General features: G+C 33.5%; 2 protein-coding genes across 2 annotated transcripts in view; one reads left to right on the top strand and one right to left on the bottom strand.

The window, feature by feature from the left end:
- LOC124632231 (cytochrome P450 4g15-like) overlaps window positions 1-18,938 on the bottom strand; it is an 80,225-nt gene that overhangs the window by 7,254 nt on the left and 54,033 nt on the right. The gene's annotated exons all lie outside the window — the stretch shown is intronic.
- LOC124632232 (facilitated trehalose transporter Tret1-like) lies at window positions 785-7,377 on the top strand. Its single transcript, XM_047166989.1, has 4 exons — window positions 785-1,105; window positions 4,236-4,371; window positions 4,450-6,305; window positions 7,272-7,377. The coding sequence occupies exons 1-3, from the start codon at window positions 944-946 to the stop codon at window positions 5,700-5,702; spliced, it is 1,551 nt and encodes a 516-aa protein (XP_047022945.1). The 5' UTR covers window positions 785-943; the 3' UTR covers window positions 5,703-6,305; window positions 7,272-7,377.

Below are 18,938 nucleotides of genomic sequence, written 5' to 3'. Positions count from 1 at the left end.
TAAGATAATCGTATTTGCACATTAATACAAAACGTTTTCAACTTAATGGTAGTTTAAGTACTGGGGTCGAATTAAGGGTAATTAATTTATTATTTGTTTAGAAAGTAGTTAGCAAAAGGATCAGTTCCTAGGTTTAATAAAATTACCTATCCTGCACCTATATTTAAATCTAGTACCATATACATATTTGGAACATAACACCTTATTGTAATCGGCTATGTTTCCTGAATTGCTTATAAGGTAAAAGAAACTGATCAAAAATCCAAACTCTAAGCCCTAAGTGCAGAAAGCTAGAGAGAGAACAGCAAATGGTTTTGCTTAATAATGCATTAATCATTTTTATCAAAATCATTCGAAACACGATACAAATGACATTATTGTAGGTACCTTGATTTCATCATACCCTGAGGAGAACCAGGGTCAACCCTTTATGTAATGGAGCTTAGGTTTGCAAGGTCGCCTAAGTATATTATATTACAATTTTATTAGTCATAAGATTAAATTATATGCATAATAATCTTTGATACTCGTCGAAACGAGAGGAATGAATCAATGATTAAGTTGTTTGTCGAAATATCTGGCGACGATAACACGTGCCTCAAAGCTGGTATTTTCCTACAATCCAAACTTTTGTGTACCTTGTTCTGTAAATAAACAACGATTGTTAATATAAAGCTACCCACATTTTGTCTCGCTTCACACTTTAACTGCACCGGGAAGTGAAAGACGTCCTACTCCCGTCCAGTTTGAAGCAAGTTCATGTTTATGACAAAACCAGTTTTATAATACGGTCCGGTCCAAAACGTGCAGTGTATTCGTAGTTATTCATTATAAAAATACAAATGTCATTACGCGACGGCGTCGACGGTTAACTTGAGTGGGTGATAAGATAAAACACAATCTCCAAAGCGTTCGGAGGTTCATAAAGTCGTTGTTTCGGATCATGTGTGATGCAGTGTCACGGAAACATTCTGAGATGGGTGACGGAACAGTGCCAGAGTTAGAGAAAATCCATAAAAATGGAACAACGGACAATGGGAAAGAACTTAGTGCTTCTAATGATGAATACCTCAATAGTAACCAACGATCCCCGTTTAGGAGACAGGTGTGTGTTCTATTTTCAAAAATAAGTGCTAATTTTATGAATTCGAAATTCAACTGTGTGTGTGATGTATGAAAAGTTTATTTAACGTTTGAGGTAACAATGGATACAGGTTTGATATGTTTTTGTATAAATTAAAACTTAAACGGATTAACCCTCACCTAGATTGTAGATTATACGGATTAAAGACCGGATCTACTAGTGTTTTGATATTCTTACGTACATTATCAGTAAATAACTTCCTTTACTTCAATTATATTACCATGTAGGTAATTTAACTTTGGTTGTTTAAAGCAAGATTAAAATGAAATCAATTATTATTGAATCAATTACCTTCAACAGATAGTTCAGGTTATTCCATTTTTTTTGTGAATTTATTTTAAAATACATACATAAAAACAATCACATTAATCACGTTTGAGTGTTTTCCAGTGATAGTATTTGTAGTCAAGCTCATTTTTTACATGATTTCTACTTCGTAAAGAATCAATGAAGGTACTGCCATAAAAAAATACGTAGGACATAAGCCTTGTTTAACCAAAACAAGCTACTTTCACTTAAAAACCAGTTGAGAGGCTCAAATATTTTTATGTAGATTAAAATAAATAACAATAAAGAGTATGGAAGGAGAAAACGTCTTAATGACCCCAAATAAAATTGGGAAAAGGGCAGGAGGATGATGAAGATGATTGCTGGGGACTTTGTTGAGCCACTTCTTCTTCCCTGCAGAAACACATAGGTATAGTGGTCAAGGCTAGGCGTTTTGAGAGCTGTCTTTTGTAAATTTTTGACTTTGAAAAAGTGCTGTATTACAGCCAAGTTTTAAGAAATAATTTTGATGAATGAAAAGTGTTGTATATTTCTGGGTACAATTATTTTTAAAACTAATGTTTTCTTTTGTTGTGACTAAACACTTATTCTGCAAAACTTTGTTGTTTACATCAATGAAAATGTCAAAGTTTGTTGCTCACGAGGAGCAAGTCACCTCGAAATTGTTTATTTCGTATCCAAATAAGAGTATTTGGAAACCTAAATAGATCATTATCTTTATTTTTCTGGTCTTCAGATGTCCTACAAAGATACAATAAGAAAAAAACTTCGTACCTCTTATGAATAATAAGATGAGGTGTTAGCCCATAATTAATATCAATTTTATTTGTTTGATAACTATTTATTGCTAGAGGTACAATATATTCTCATTTTATTTTTCTACGATAGGATCAGTAGATCAGATTCTTAAAAAAAAACACATTATCATTATCATTATTTATGCATACCTACAACGATTCCCTGCAACGAGTCCGATTTTATTACTCTCCCGAGGACTACCTTAATATATAAAAAGGCTGAATAGACGTAAATGTTATTGGTATGGTGAAAACTGAATACGGCATGGTTTTTTCCGAATCCCACAAATGGATAGTAAAATTACTGGAAATACTTAGCAATATATATGTATTGTCCTAATCTTTTGCATTAAGTATAGCTTAATCGTGTTATCGGCTATCTACAGTCGTGCGATTTTTATGCCCAACCATGTGAAAATAGCTTTAGAAAGGTCAAAGTGAACACAATATTTACGTCAAAAGTTAAATGAGCACATTTTGTAAGAGGTTTCCGAAGCATTAGAATTAGCATAGCCATTCAAGTTTTTTCCGTAATATATCGAGTGATGAATATATTCATGCTTTTTTTTATTTGATCGTAAAGGAGTATCAAATTACCATAAGTGATCTGTGAGATACATACTACATTTGGCAATTAAAAACTTTCACAAATAAATTAGCAATTGATAATAGGTTTGATGACAGGGTTAAAAAAATAGTGATTCTTATTAGCCCACTAATCACTTAGTCATAACATTAAATTTTGGGAGTGGGGGTTTCTGAAGTCCCGTTGCTGTGTTGTCAAAATGCCCTCCAATACTTCCTACGTTATCGAGCAATCATACATTGTATTAGAAGCTGTCATCTTAAATGATACACTTGTATCATCTGTGTGTTATCACAAGAATAGTGCATATTTTGCATTGTTTGTCTACTATTAGATAGTAGTAGGTTACACGTGCTTGTACTAAATTAATCGCAAAGTTCATTACGTCTGTCTTCTTACAATGTATTCTGCTTTCTCTTACTATTGTGATAGTATTTTCCATAACAGAAGAATGAGAAAAGGGCACACGTGGCAGAGATGGAAATGTTGATATAGGTGTTTGAGGTATCAGGATGTATAAAAGTGGAATGTGTTATAGATACCAATGTATATATCAGAGACAGTCTGAAAGATGCAAAAAAAAAGTTAGTCCGTCATTTGACGTGACATGGGTATAATAGGAGGAAGTCAAAGAGTGTATTAAGTGTGAATGTGGTTAGGTGGAGAAGCAGAGAGGGAGATCAAGGAAAGAGATGGTCGTTGAAGGATGAAACGGTTATTACTCGGGAACAGGGCAGGAAGAAGAATAAAGTTTATAAAATCATGCGCGAAGTAAAATCTAGTATTATTTTTCCCAATACAAGAAACGAGATTTATTTGCTACACTGGTTTTATTATCTGGCTCCTATTGACTGCTACTGGCTGGATATATCTGGCTTGCGATGTGGCACGTGTAACTTATTATTTCATGAGACAGGCTAATATAATTTAAATCGCATTGGAAACTGCCAGTCCTATGCAACCCAATGCCATTTTTTTGTAGCCCATCCTTAAGTAAAGTAATAGTATTTCCCATTTTCATATGATTTACTTTTTATTTATAAGTGTGCTGTTTTGTATTTTAGGCTTATAAAAATGTTGACTATTTCTTAATAAATATTCCCAACATTTAAAAAATACAATTTGCCGACTTGTTTCGGGTAATTAGGTACTTATATATCTGGTTCACCATTAACTAAAGCACCATTAAAAAAAATAGTTAAACCAGCATATTCCGAATAGCTCATAATACCATTTAATGTCTTATTTAATAACTTGGCAAGGCCAAAATAAACATACGATTCAGGTTTATCAAGTAAATAATGTGATGAAATCTGTGTCACTTATGAACAAAATCTAAGAGAATGTACATTTTTCATGGTGTACCTACTTCACTTTAAAATATTTGTTGGAAATTAAAATACTGATTTATTGTTCACAGGCTATCATCTCATTTGGTGTGTTCATGCTCACACTTGGGGCTGGTGCCACGTCAGGCATCTCCGCCATCTTAATTCCACAACTACAACATGCGAAGGGTAAAAAAGCCTTCTCCGTAGAATTGGTATCATGGGTAGGTATGTATATTCGACTCTAATCAAACTAAATTTTAAATCTTGAAGACCTCATTTTATAACTTATTTTTTTACTTTCAGCTGCCATATCATCGTTGGCTCTCTTCTTCGGTAACCTGATGTCGGGATACTTGATGGATAGACTTGGAAGAAGAATGTCTAGTCTACTTCTGGCGGGTACATTTGTGGCTGGCTGGTTGATTATTGGGTTCTCAAATGACCTCATGTTCCTAATCTTAATAGGAAGATTTATCACGGGGCTATGTCAAGGGTGGCTTGGCCCTCTTGGCCCAGTCTACGTCGGAGAATTTAGTAGCCCTGCTTACAGAGGATTGTTCTTAGCAGCTTTATCTTTAGGAATAGCAGTGGGTGTTTTCATGTCACATTTATTTGGCACTTTCCTGCATTGGAGCATATCTTCTTTGCTTTGTGGATTATTCCCACTGATTGGTGGTGTTATACTTTATTACGCACCAGAATCACCATCATGGTTAGCGTCTAAACAGCGAATTGATGAATGCATAATCTCGTACCAATGGTATAGAGGAAACAGTGCAGCTATGAAAACTGAACTTGATAAAATGATTGCTGATATTTCAGCGAAAGGCAATAATCAGAGTAAATTACAAATTATAGCAGCGAACATAAAGAAGCCAGAGTTTTATAAACCATTAGGTATTATGACGACCTTCTTCGTTATAACGCAACTTTCTGGAGTCAACGTTATTTGTGCGTACACCACAGAGATGATGAAGGAACTCATTGGTAGTGGTTCAACTAGTTCTCACGCCTACGCTGCTATGTTAAGTATAGATGTGTTACGATGCGTGTCACTCGGTGCTGCTTGTATTATGCTCCGGAGATCAGGTAGAAGGCCCATGGCTATATTCAGTGGAGTATTCACATCATTATCTTTAATTTCACTAGCTTTGTACCTGTATCTCAACGACTCTGGTGTCATCCATCACATATCACCATTCATTTCATTAGGTTTAATGGCATTCTACATAGTAGTATCCAATTTGGGAATATGTCCACTGCCGTGGAATATGGTTGGTGAACTATTTGCCGTAGAAACTAAAGGAGTGTGTTCAGGCATTAGTGTCATGATGACTTCTGTGGCTTTCTTCGGAGTAGTGAAGACGGCGCCATCCATGTTTAGAAGTATAGGTCACCATGGAACCTATCTCTTCTACGGGTTATCCACCCTATGTGGTACCATATTCTTATTTTTATGTTTACCCGAGACTAAAGACAAAACTTTGTTACAAATAGAAGAACACTTTAGGTATGGCAAGAAAAAAAATGATAGCAAAGAAACAGATAATATTTAATGAATGGAGTTAATAAAACATCAGCACATAAATTCTATGGAATGTTATCTGAACGAATTTAAATTCGGATCTCCAACACTTCGATGTGATTGCGTAAGTCCTAAGGTTATAGATGTCAGTTCAAATGAACGATCAATGAAGCCGTCATTTTTATCATTGGAGTTGCGTAAAACAAAGTATTTTGTTAAATACTATAATGTAATAGGTATACAATCTTTATTGTAAATTATTAGTTGAGGTGTGATAAAGACAAGTATCAATTGTGTGAGTATTTATATGTTTCAGATAGCCTAGTTAGATATGTTAGTACAATTTCAAATTGTTGAAACTGGCCATAGTATAATTTTATTAAAATAGATGAATGATATATTTATGAAGGTTCCCACGGAGGTACGAAATACCGGTTAAAATACTGGCTGGATACGTATTACTGTCGCTATGGAGCAATTTCGACCGGTTTCTTTTGTTTGATTGGCACGTAGTATCACAAATTCACCAATAAATAACAAATTAATATCAATATTTGTACCAGTATTTGTATTCATTTCAGTAATTCTATCCGGTATTCCGTGCCTGACTGAAGACGGCCTTAATTTATTAATTATACTTCGGCCGTTCAGAGAATGCGTTCCTGACACCTATCAGTTAGTCACGACTAGTGATGGGCACAACATAACACTGAGTTCGTTACCGTTCCTTCAAAATGAACCGCCGCATTATTTTAAGATTATTTTCGTTTTAAATTGGCGGAATCATTTGTTTTATATTTTAGTTATTTAAGTGGAAACCAAAAAAAGGTAATATTCATATAATAAAATTGTTTTATTTATTCTTTGTTACAAGTACATTGAATTGAATGTGCGAACAGAATATTAATCAGACTCCGATTTGCTTGAGGAGGTGGTGTCTTCATCATCATCTTCGCCTACATGTATAATTATATTATTATCAATAACAGAATCAATCCTGATATCTCGGTCTAACAAAAGCCGGGTAATCAAATAAAAACAGATCGAAAACACTTGAAAAACGTGGTCTATGCGCACGAAACGACAACGGACGACTGTTTTAGCGTCACAAAATGGCGGCCCATAACGCCATTTGGGGTTACCATTTTTAATCTAAGTATAAAAATGCGGTTTGGTCATAGTTTTATTTTTATATTTCATAAACGTTATAATTAAGTCTTATAGTCCATTATTTTCCAATTCTTAAAAAGAAAATCAAAACGTATTATTTTATATTATAACTGTATAAGAACAGATTACGATACTTGCCTGTTATTTTTAGCACAGCACTACAAAATATAAACCGCTGACATAACCTTGTAATAGCGCAGTATAGATTTAGAAAAATATTGTTTACCAAGTTATTTGACACTCAGTTTGGCACAAAATTATAACATTCATTGATTATTGATATAATAATGTTGTTTTAATGCTCCTCAATTGTTAAAACGGTAAACAACCAGCAAAAATATTTTTATCGTAACTGCAACGCCATTGCAAAGTTACGTCGTCAGTTCAATCGCGACGTGTCAGGAACGCATTCTCTGAATGGCCGAACTATAGTGATTTTATCGAATGGAGTTATGACTGTATTAAATAATAATTGAAATTAATTTGTGATCTAAGTTTAAGGTTGTACTTATTCTTAATAGAAAACCGGTATCAAATATTTGTTTTATTTTAGCAATTTATTCTTTAAGAACTACAATTTTCTGAAACAAAAAGTGACTAAGAGTAAGTACATGTTTTGAAACTCCAAGTATAGTCCGATGCAAAGGACTTCTGGGTAATTTTGAAGTAATGGACTAGACCAGAGGTGAGTACAGATTTAAGCTCCATAGGGCATTACAGTAGGATGCACGGGTTAAAGTTACACTATTACCCGGTTCTTTAACTTACATATGTTTTTATCGCATTTATGTTTCATGGGTTGGAAATTTATTGATATATGTTTGAATTTCGTAGATTTGAATTTATTGATTTAAAAAGCATCGACAGCCTTTTTTATCGTCCCGCTGCTGCGAACATTCCTCCTCTTACAAAGAGGAGGATTGACTTAACAGTCAACACGCTTGTCCACTGTGGGTTGCTGATTTCAGACGTCGTACGTACATATTATGTAGGTAGTTCAAGTTTCCACGAGATGTAACAGAATTTAATTGGAAAAAATACAATACTCGAATCTTAGTTCATAGATGTCATAGAACTGATAGTGAAATTATGTAAATTGTAACATTTGTAGTACGAATGATTATTATTTAATTAAATTGTTATAAGCAATGATAAATTATGCGATGTGTCAAGAGTTCATTGACACGATTAGTTATTTCACAATAATTATTTCGTTTGCTAAACATATTTGGTGGTTTCCATGATTGTGTCTACATAAATGTTCTATAAATATAAAATATTCATTGAATCTGTCTGATTTGGTATTTTATGACATTAATATCATTTTTATGCACTGATTTAAACACTTGATGACCTATTAGACCTTGTTTTTGTACCTACATTCGGCTGTGATTAACTTAGAAGCAAACAAAAATCGTAAGCTATACAAAACCCAACTTACCTATATTACCAACTAATTTATGAACTACATAGTAATTTTAGATCGGATTTGGTTCTCTGTGGATATTTTTGAACATCATGTCATTTTTAGAACAGAGGGATCAATTTTGACCATGATTTCGATATGAAGAAGGATGGATTAAAATCATTCTAGAGAGGTATTAGAAGGAATCTATTTTTGTTTTCGTAATATTTAAGTAGATAACTGTAATGGGCAAGATGTTTCTACGTAACTTGACCAAAGATTAATTGAAAAGAAAGGTGCCTATTCCAAAATCAGTTTTATCACTACATATCACATTTTCTATGAACTTAAGATCTTAGCAACAATGTAATTTCATCACATCTACAGTTGATATCATCTGATAAGCATGATGTGACAGATTCGTAAAATGTTATCGCTTTCTGTAATAATGCGTAAGTAGCTATTTTATTTCATAGCTAAGTATTTTTATGTTGCTAGGTTTAACACATTATGGATGTAACCAAATTCATTAATGTGATACATGCCGTATGTTAATCAATGTTAGGCTAGAACAGAAAAGTACTGTAAAATAATCGAATGAAGTATAAAATTAAATAAAATTTTGAAATCGGACTTCAAAATGCGCGTTTCAACTGTCGTCATACGAGTTGAAACAATTTTTTCTTCAAATGAAAGATAAGTTTCATATCTTTTTATGACGTTCAAAAAGGCATTATGGTCTTAGCAAGAAAATATCGATAAATGCAGTAAAATGTGACTAAAGTGTTATATAGGTAGGGGGAGTGATTACTTTTATTTTTTCAATGCGGTTATGTAACCTTATGTATTTGCTTCTTTTTATTGAATTGGAAGACGAGATTTATTTATTTTATTGGAAAATCCGTAAGCCGTTTAACAGCGTAGCAAACTCACTTACAATACGTCCATTATGATGAGTATATGACTGAGTATGATAAAAGTTTTTTTTTTTTTTTTTTTTTTTTTATTTATTTATTTATTTATACACAACCTTACATCTACCCTTACAGGACTTGCCTAATGCGGCAGATGGGTTTTTTATTAATTTATTCTAGACTAAACTAAAAACACATACGAAACACATACATAACAAATCAACACATACAAACTTAACTAGATTCGTAGCTTACTACCCTATAAGCGTGTAGTCGCTTATAGGGTAGGTAGTGAAGTCATTCAGCGAGCACGTAAATAAATCCAGCCGGTTCTCACTGTACAGAGCTAATTACATCTAGAATTGATAGCTTAGAAACTCGCAAGTGTCTTACGAATGTGCGATGTGAATTTAGTGATTATGTGAATTAAGATTTTTTCATCTCAGTAACAAATCAAAGAAAAAGAGCTAATTAGCGACCGATTAATATTGTATTAATATACCTATACATTTTTATACGAATGGTAGTAGGACTAATTATGATATTACAAAGTAACATAATTAGAATTGACTTGCTCAATTAAACAGAGTACAAGACTGCTATTAATTTTCACTACTGTTCCGTACGCACATAGCGGAACAAATGGATTGATGTAAGACATAAGCCGTTTACCTGAAGGGTGTCCGTCGTCACAGTGCAATTAAAACAGTAGGTCAATTTCACAGTCCGTTAACTAACGCTTAGTGTCGGCACGCGTCTCCTTCATAAATTATCGATTCTTCCTGTGTGACACGTGGTCTGAGGCACCAAGATTCGCTACATCTGTGAAGATTTTTTCCAGATTCAAGTTCCCACGTTGGTACGCGACATGTTCGGGAACAAAAAACAACCAGGAAAACATCTGGGGAGTGGATTAGTCTATTTATAGAAGACTTGAGTGTTTATGAAGTAAAGTGTGAGGAACTTGTTAATGAACATGTGCGGCGCTTGACGGTAATGACGTATCGATGTTCGATTGATGGCTGAAGGTTCCATATTCAAATGCAGATTAACTGTGAGTTTGTAAGGCAAGACTTCCGCGTTCATTCAAACAGCCAATAACAATATTTGGTTCTAAATTAAAAAAATAAAGCATGCATCAACAAATTGCCTTTATTTGCATGTCAAGTGGTTCCTGTGTTTAGTTGAATTTATCCCGTTTCGTGCTACTTGCATATCATATCATCGGTATTAAAGGGCAATGGAATTCTAGCGGAACGAATATTTTAATAACATACAATAGGACACGTGGCCGAACGGAAACCATGCACGTGCTATCAATTAGAAGTGGAATAGATAGAAAAAAACCTTGACTAGTATTTTATTGAACCCTTCGAAGTAGGAGGAGTTGTTACCTATAAAAATGAAAGCGAAATCATAAATATTACCCTCTGTTTGTTCAGCGAGTTACAAAGGGTTAATAATAAGAATCTTTCCCTTTCTAGTTTCTTAAAATTTAATGTTTGAGGCGGGGATGTTTTATATCAAGTTTATAATTTACTGGTATCATTTTAAATGCTCTGGTGATCTAGTTAGGCCTTGGTTGGCTTTAAGCGATTTAGATAATTTTGATAAAAATGTGGTGCAGTTCAAAGTCGTGTTGCGTAAGTAAATCAAATTGAATACGTCAGCTATGACTGTGTTATGATGGGATTAAGTTTATCCGTAACCTTGGATGAAAGTCGAGATTACTACAGTTTAGTGTGGTTTTATTTACTAAAGAAGAAGATAAATGAATTCTTTAGATTTAAAGTTAGTTAGACGGCTATTGCTGATTTTAAATTAAAATTCGGCAACGCAAATTAATTAAGTATATCTAGATATTTTCGCACCGAATATTTTTGATTTGTGTTTGTTTGTTATATTCATAATCCGTATAAGTAAATTATACAAATATTATATTTTTTAAAGCTGCCATTTACTATGTGCTATTTACATGTTTCAAATAATTTGGAAATAAATCTAATTTTATATTTTAAAAAGATACCTGATAAAACCAAAGACGTCATAATCAGAGTATTTATTTTGAAGTGCATGGCCATAAATAATAATGAGCTTTTTATCGATGTTGCAATTTACGTGAGTGATATATATTTTGAAATCTTATCATTTTTTATGCAGTATATTTTTATACGTAACTGTGCTTATAGTTTTTGACACACTGAGAATTGTTATCTCAGTAATAAGGATGTTTTGGCTTAAGTTTTGCAAAATATGATAACTATCAAAAATATTTACAACACTGATAATGTCATGTTAACATATTCGCGTATCATACGAGATTTAACTATCAGTATGGGTTCTAAAATTAATATTGCAAAATGGAAGTGTCTTGTATACAAGAAACCTATGGGTTTATAAGGCTTAGTGCCATCTGAACCCTAGTTTAAACTCACCCGCTTTTGCATTCATGCATGTCAACCAGGCGAGTGAAAACTAGTCGTGAGATTTGACTGCCGTTTGTAAATGCCGTGTGAAAATGTAACAACAAAATCATAAGTATAACATTCAAATATAAAATCAAATTGAAACATTGGTTGCTCGAAGTTATTACCTAGGTCGTCAAATCAATTCTAGTACTTAATTGTAAGATGACAGGCTTAACCGTCAGCCAACTTATTATAAAACGTAGTCCTAAAAAAGCGCCAGCTTTAGTGCCTGTAAGGTACAAAACATCGTCTCGAACAAAGTTGATGTTCTAAACCTAGTACTAAACCCGGTACTACGTAAGACCTTTTAGGTTTTTACATTTTAAAAAGGTGGTAGGAATTCTTGGCGTTATTTACTATTACGCTTGTCTGCAGTATTTATCTTGTTATCCAATGAATCATGTGTTGACATGTTTAATGTGCGATTAGAGATAGCTATGACCGAGTGTTCTTGCTAATAATTGTTTATTGTATGCGTTCTGCGACCTAAATGTTTGTCTTAATAGAGCACCAATCTCATTACTTAGTCATTAAAATCATACTTAGGCGAAGGACTTGAGAAATGATATACTACATCATATCAGTTCTAGTTTCCTCGAATTGTAGAACCAATGTGGAGCAAGTGTATAAATAGCATTCTGCTCTTAGTTGAAGTTGCGAATTATACTACTGTTCAAGTGTACAATAATAATGTAAATTAGCAACTGCTGCGGTCCTAAAACCTAGCTTTGCTCTTTCGGGTCTTTAGTTGGATTACTTTCTTTCGAACTGCTTTCAATTACTTGTAAGGCCCATAATCTAACGAACTTAAAACTGTCGAAGAGCTGGTTGCTCCCAACTCAGTCCCTATAAAATCAACCGCTCCTGGTATTTATAGGGTTCTCCTTTAAAGAAAATAAAGGAATCATCAAATCTATGAATACTTAATTCGGTCTCTATTTTGAACGTTATAATTTGAAATTTTAATGTAATTTGTAAGGTCACGACATTCGACACTGATATGTAGTTCGACTTAAAAAATATTATTTCCGTTTGGGAATATTCCAGATTACTTGTTCTATGCGCACTGATAAAAAAGAACTTACTTATATCATTGCTATTATGACCCGTATCTTTTTCTTTTATTTAAAGATTCATAAAACAAAACTATCGTTTGTTCTACAGTAGTAAAAACTTTATGAACAAAGTTTCATTGTCAGTCTATTGAGTCAAGGTAAATGCGGCTTAGAAATAAGTCAATGTCTTTCATTGAAAAAACCGTTATCATGATAGATGTACTTAAAATATGTGATATCCATCTACAATTTATGTCTCGAGACGATATTGTGTAATAGATAGAGTGATATCGATAAAATGTCGGTAGATATATGTTTATTTATTAGTTTAGTTTGCGATGGCTAAATATTTAATATTTGAATGAATTGTGCTGAAATTGAAGACAGAAAAATCTTTAGTTTTATTAAAACGTTGGTGTTTCACTATTAGATAGTTTGAAGAAGTTTTTTTTAATGAAATTCTAAAATCATTCAAATTTTTAATTTTTGTTATGTTTATTGACGCTTAGCTGAACAATTATTAAATTATAGTTACACTTACATGGGCAGCACGTATGAGTGGGTAACAACCAAATATAATTTGTACTTTAAAATTCACTAATAACAGTGATTATCGGCAATATGAATATTATTCGAATAGTGCACACGTCATATAAATAATTCAGGAGCACACGTGACTGTGCGCGCGCGCAATGTGTAGGAAGCAAGGTTGACATGCGCCCTAGTCGCGGAACCGACATGTGTACCGTGCATTATGTTACCCGTGATTCCGGCCGCGACAGAAATTAGTATAATTTAAATAATAAAAATTATTAGCTTGCATACTCTCTATTTTACAATAAAAGGCTTAAAAGGTATTAAGCGTTTGTGGTTGTATGAAAATATTCGAAACTTATTAAGCATTACATGGTTAAAGTTAAGATTTATCAATGTCGTCTCTGCTTTCTTCATGTACACGTATACTGTAGGAAAGTGAGGCTGAAATCGCCAATCTTCTTTATTTTAGCAACAGCAGAGATCAGTTCTTATCTATTATTTTTATTCGGGAAGACCTTTGCCCCGATACTAAATGTAGTTTGATAAATGATCAATCTCAAATCTGCTTCATGGACAAATAATAATATTTCCAAAGAGACGTACCAGCCCTTGAAAAGTATTTGATATCGATGGATTTTATAATCAGTTGACAACGACTTTATACATTATATTAACATAATTACAAAGGTCAAGGTACGATAATTATATTCCCTTTTTCTATATATGGCAAATAGTTAGGTATAATCTATATTTAAATTATTAAAATTATAATTTATTGATATGGCCATCATTTCATTCATTATTACGATGTTTTACTACCAAACAGATGATTGGAAGAGATTTAATAAATGTATATAAATATTTTTAATATGAAGTATGTATTTATGTTTGTTTGTCGCATTTTCACGTCAAAACTACTGAAAACTGGCTGTAAACTAGGGAATGCAATCCCGACTCGAGATTGCAAATTCGAGATCCCGCGGCATTAGAAATATCAATCCCGCGGGATCCCGGAATTTTCGGGATCCCGTCTAATTTAAAAAAAAAATGAATTCAGATGACTGAAAAAGCTAATAACTGCTTGTTTGTGATAGTGAGGTTAATTAAAATAACATATTACTCGAAAGAAAATAAAAACCTTTATTCTTTAATCTTACCAACTAAATAATAATCAGGTTGTAAGGAAATTAACGTAGGTAAATTAGGTAATCAAAACAATAAGCTTATTTCAAGGGAATTAGGAAAAAGAGTGATTTTGAAAATGACTCCTTAAAAAATCCCCGAGTGGTGTGTGTGTGTTGCGTTGCTGACCACTGCCGCCCAATCCCGTCAATCTCGAACGGGATCTCGTCATATGATGCGTCGGGATTGATCCCGAAAAATTACACGAGATATCGCGAGATCGGGATCCCGCGGGATCGGGATTGCATTCGCTACTGTAAACATTATAGAAATGTGAACTATCTGAACTATTTTCACAACACAACGGGAATAAGAATTCTTCGGTTTTGCAATAGGTACATAGCAAAATTGTTAAATTAATTAAGCGGTGTGTAAGCAGCAGTAGGTACCTGCCTAAGGTACATTAGTAGTGTCGCTTAGGTCATACTGAGAATATTTGAATTTAACACAATTGACAGAATTTCCTTAATGCAAAATTAAGTCATTACGACTGGTTGAAATAATATTAGCGCTCTGGTATACTTATACTTTAAACAGTATAAACTGTGTTTCTTTTATAAAGAGTTCGCGAACACTAAGTTGACGATTGTCTTGTTCATATTAGTAATTCGGCATATCTATCTATGCATACACCTTTAACAAATTGGAATCATAACATGTTTCAAACAAATTGATTGAATTCAAACTGCTCTTAAGTTTACGCCTACAATCAAAAGGTTTCGTAAACAACCTACTTAAATAAAAATAGGAACAAATAAATTAAAACGCAACTTTGAATAACAAACATCATTATAATGTGAGCTATGGTAATTTACCATATGCGACTAAAAGTAACATTAAACGTTTTGTAATATGTTCCACCGGATAGCGGGTTTCCGACACATGACTCGTTTTGGTTTGTTCTATTTTGAGTACTTTAATTGGGTCTTTCGTAATGCACGTGGTTTTGGAAAAGCACTGTTGCTTAACTTTTTAATGTTATCTTCAATTATAAGATAATTTTTTTAAATTGAACTTCCATTATTTTTGTTATATAGGTACCTACTTCTCAACTAGTCGCGGAATATTTGAATGACATTTACTGTAAGTATCGTTTTGTGCGAATATGCGATGTTCACAAGATATAAATAACAGCTAGGTTACTCAAAGAAATGAATTAATGAAAGAAATAAAAGAATATTTGAAATTGCAAAATAAACCAGATTTGAAGTACGGACTTATAATATCAATTAATTTAAATGCTTACGAAATCAAAGCCAGACTAAGAAACCATCTGTTTTGTTTACCATCAATCGAATTACACTAATTATGAACAAACAAAAGCATATGCCACCGTGACTCAGTTTTTCTCCAGACGAAAGCTAATTTGTAGTTTTTGTTGTAGAATCTCTTCAGCCAGATGGTGGTGCACGCCGCGCCGTATGGCGTCAGACTTCGTCCTGGCGGGAACATGGCGTAATTTCACTGTCGACTATCTCATACAATCTGGTCCCGTGTCGGAAACACAAAAAGATATATTGTTGCGTTTCGTTAATTCTGCTGTTACTGTTTTATTATTTTTATTTTGGGGTTTTTGGGATTTCACCACCGAGAGGTGAATATGTTTGTTTGTCGTTCTCGGTATCTGGTTATGGTCAGGACATGTCTTTATTTTCCAAAATTCCCTTTACACAACTCAAGTTCATATTTGAGTTCAATTTTTCAGTCATTCCAGTGTGTTGGGGAAATCCATTTTTAGCAAATATAAAACACGCCGACACAGATGTTGGTTTGTCACAGAAAATACGTTCAACAAGTAAAACTCAGTTAAATAAATCTGATCAAAGTGTCAAGATAGTTCATGTAACAAGATATCTTGTGCAAACACTCCAAAATACGTACATTGTGTTGCGTAATTTTTGAAGCCTAGTTCTTCTATTTACTTGAGAAATAAGGAAAAGATACACAATAAAAACTTAAGCTTAAAGACATTTTTTTAAGATCGCATCTTTGTATCTAAGCATGACAGGGCGTCACAGAGGTTTACACGTGCAAAAGGATTTGCTGTTGCAAAAGAATGTCATCTCTGTTAATTAAATAAACAAACACAGTTTTTTGGGCAGTTCTTTACTTGCATCCCCGAGGCTCTTTGCATAAGCCTCACAGATTATTAATACAAAAATATACGTCATCCTAATCTTGGAACACGTGGATGCACGAACGATGTGTAGAAAAAGTGCTTATTCAGTTTCTTTAGTGAATTCGGTAGTACCCTAAAGGTAAAGTCCGTTTTTTGCTGGTTCCCATGAACCCTGTGACAATGGCGTCGACCTCGCTTAAAGACTTCGGGGAGATCCACGCAAGAATAAATATTATACAACAATAGGGTAGCTTCTTTGACTTTACTTTGCCATGTTGTCAGACCAACCTGTCTTGATCGTTCGAATTCCAACGTCTTGACATAATAAGGATTTATTTACTTGCATTCTAAAAGGCAATTTTTTTGTTATAAAATGATATTATGAAACTTTATTATGAAAGTTATCAGCTATTACGGTGAGAGATTGTATAAATCTTTATCAAATAACTAATCTTGTTTATCAAAAGTAATCGATACTATAATTGCCGGCAATTAAAATAAAGCCGCAAAACCTTATTTTTTTGGGTGTGAGAACAATAAAATTGTCATCAAATAAAGCATCATAATGCACAGGTATTAAAATGTTTATCTGTTCTACGAATAAAACCACGTGTTGGTTCAAGTGTCAAGGTATGTGAGGCGCACTATACTCAAGACAACAAAAGGCATAGCGGCTCGTAACGGACTTTTTTCGAAGCGGCATCGATCAGGATATCTTCCTCGTAGGTTTTGTGATGCAAGGGACCCGCCATTCCCACGCATCGCGTAACCTGATTACTGACTTAATATATTGCACTGAAGAATTTTGTCACGTGCGATACCGGCGGGACTCGCATATAAAATGAAATATAAGAAAGTGTAATTAGTAGCCCTTTTATTTTTAAGTACATTGACTTTACATTAAAAATGTAAGTATATATTTATTTAAATTGTTATATTATGTGAGTAAAAGAGAGAAAATACTTTAACACCAACTGTTTTATCCAGGTATGTTTCATACAATTCCTGATTCGAAATCACACAGATTTATTTTCGAATTTGATTTAGACTTGGCTTTATTGTTACCCGCCCAAAACTTTTTGATACCCTGATTGTCGTAGGTAAATTGTAGTTAGTTGAAACAAAACTTCAAAACAAAAGACGCACTTGTTACCCAACACCAAGAAGGAGTTACTTACAAAGTTCCACAGAACAGGTCTTCAAGCGTTTTAAGTGCAGTAATAATCTACGCAGATAATGATAGTTAAATAAGCGTTCGTTAAACTATACTGCTTCTGCAGATAACGGCACTAAGATATCGGTCTAAGAGGACACTTGTTTTAAAAGTATTATGGCCACTTGCTAAAGAAAATATGCGTTCTTAGCCATTTAAAAAGAACCGCCTACAGTTTTAATTTAGAAATGCAATTAAGAAATGTCTTTTGTAGTGACCTTACCCTAGGTGTGAGTTGTCTTATCTAGATAAAAACTTGATTGCATTGGCCTTTTCCAAGAGAAATTCCTAACTGGTTTGTACTACAATAAAGGTATGACAATAAAGTCATAAAATGTAGTCAGACTAAATGAATCATGTTGATCTAGTTTCTGACTGTCATTTGTTGTGACGAATTGACTAAGTCATGTTTAAACATCTTTGACTAATTCGTTTGCTGAAACTAAGCAAATAGTGTAATTTAAATTCTTTAAAGCCTTTGTTTTAGTGTTCTCGTCATAGCTTGTTTTAGCTTTGTCTAGATATATGTAGTTAGTCCATTGCAGTTTAAAAATTGTAAAACTACATTGATTTCGGTAAACTCTTGCGTAAAATTGGTGTACCTAATAAAGTAGGTATATACCTATCTACCTACCGACTATTTAGGTTATTAAATGCACCTCTTCCATACAGTTATATGTTTTAAGTATATTCTGTTAAACTACTTCAAAACTGGAAATGCACCCACTTTACGTGATCGACATTCACCCATGTGCATCAAAAACTTTAATCATTTGAAACAGCGCCTGACGAATGGAGCGGAAAATATTTAAATGGAAGTCAAAATAGCGTGGAACTACCCCATGAAATATGGCGATTTTTCGATACACATGGAAAAAAATTAAGGAGAAATTAACATTCTCGTCGGCGGATATAAGGAACGTGCGTAACGAAACCAACGAAGGAAGAAATAGGCGAACTTTCTTGTTTACTAACTTTGAAATTGGTCGCATTCTTTTTCAGCGAAACTTCCGCTATTTAGACCAGGAGACGCGCTTTCGTAACATTTGACTGAAACATTGTCACGGTATGAATTCATATTATTTTAAAAACTATTTTGTATTTTTTTTCTCATTGTCCACCTAAAACAATGTTATTTTGAGACATGTAAACAAAACTATAGGTACTGTAGCGCGTGGTGCGCTAGGAACCGGGGATCTTCAGG

The sequence above is a fragment of the Helicoverpa zea genome, chromosome 8 (genome assembly GCF_022581195.2).
Source record: "Helicoverpa zea isolate HzStark_Cry1AcR chromosome 8, ilHelZeax1.1, whole genome shotgun sequence".
NCBI lineage: Eukaryota > Metazoa > Arthropoda > Insecta > Lepidoptera > Noctuidae > Helicoverpa > Helicoverpa zea.
The sequence above is the reverse complement of the archived record's forward strand: the minus strand, read 5'-3'. Positions and strand labels throughout refer to the sequence as shown.

Bases quoted from the DNA above. Each gene is read 5' to 3' on its own strand.
- LOC124632232 (XM_047166989.1), top strand. From the start codon at position 944: ATGTGTGATGCAGTGTCACGGAAACATTCTGAGATGGGTGACGGAACA. The intron at 1,106-4,235 runs GTGTGTGTTCTA...TATTGTTCACAG, and splicing joins GATCCCCGTTTAGGAGACAG to GCTATCATCTCATTTGGTGT. The intron at 4,372-4,449 runs GTATGTATATTC...TTTTACTTTCAG, and splicing joins AGAATTGGTATCATGGGTAG to CTGCCATATCATCGTTGGCT.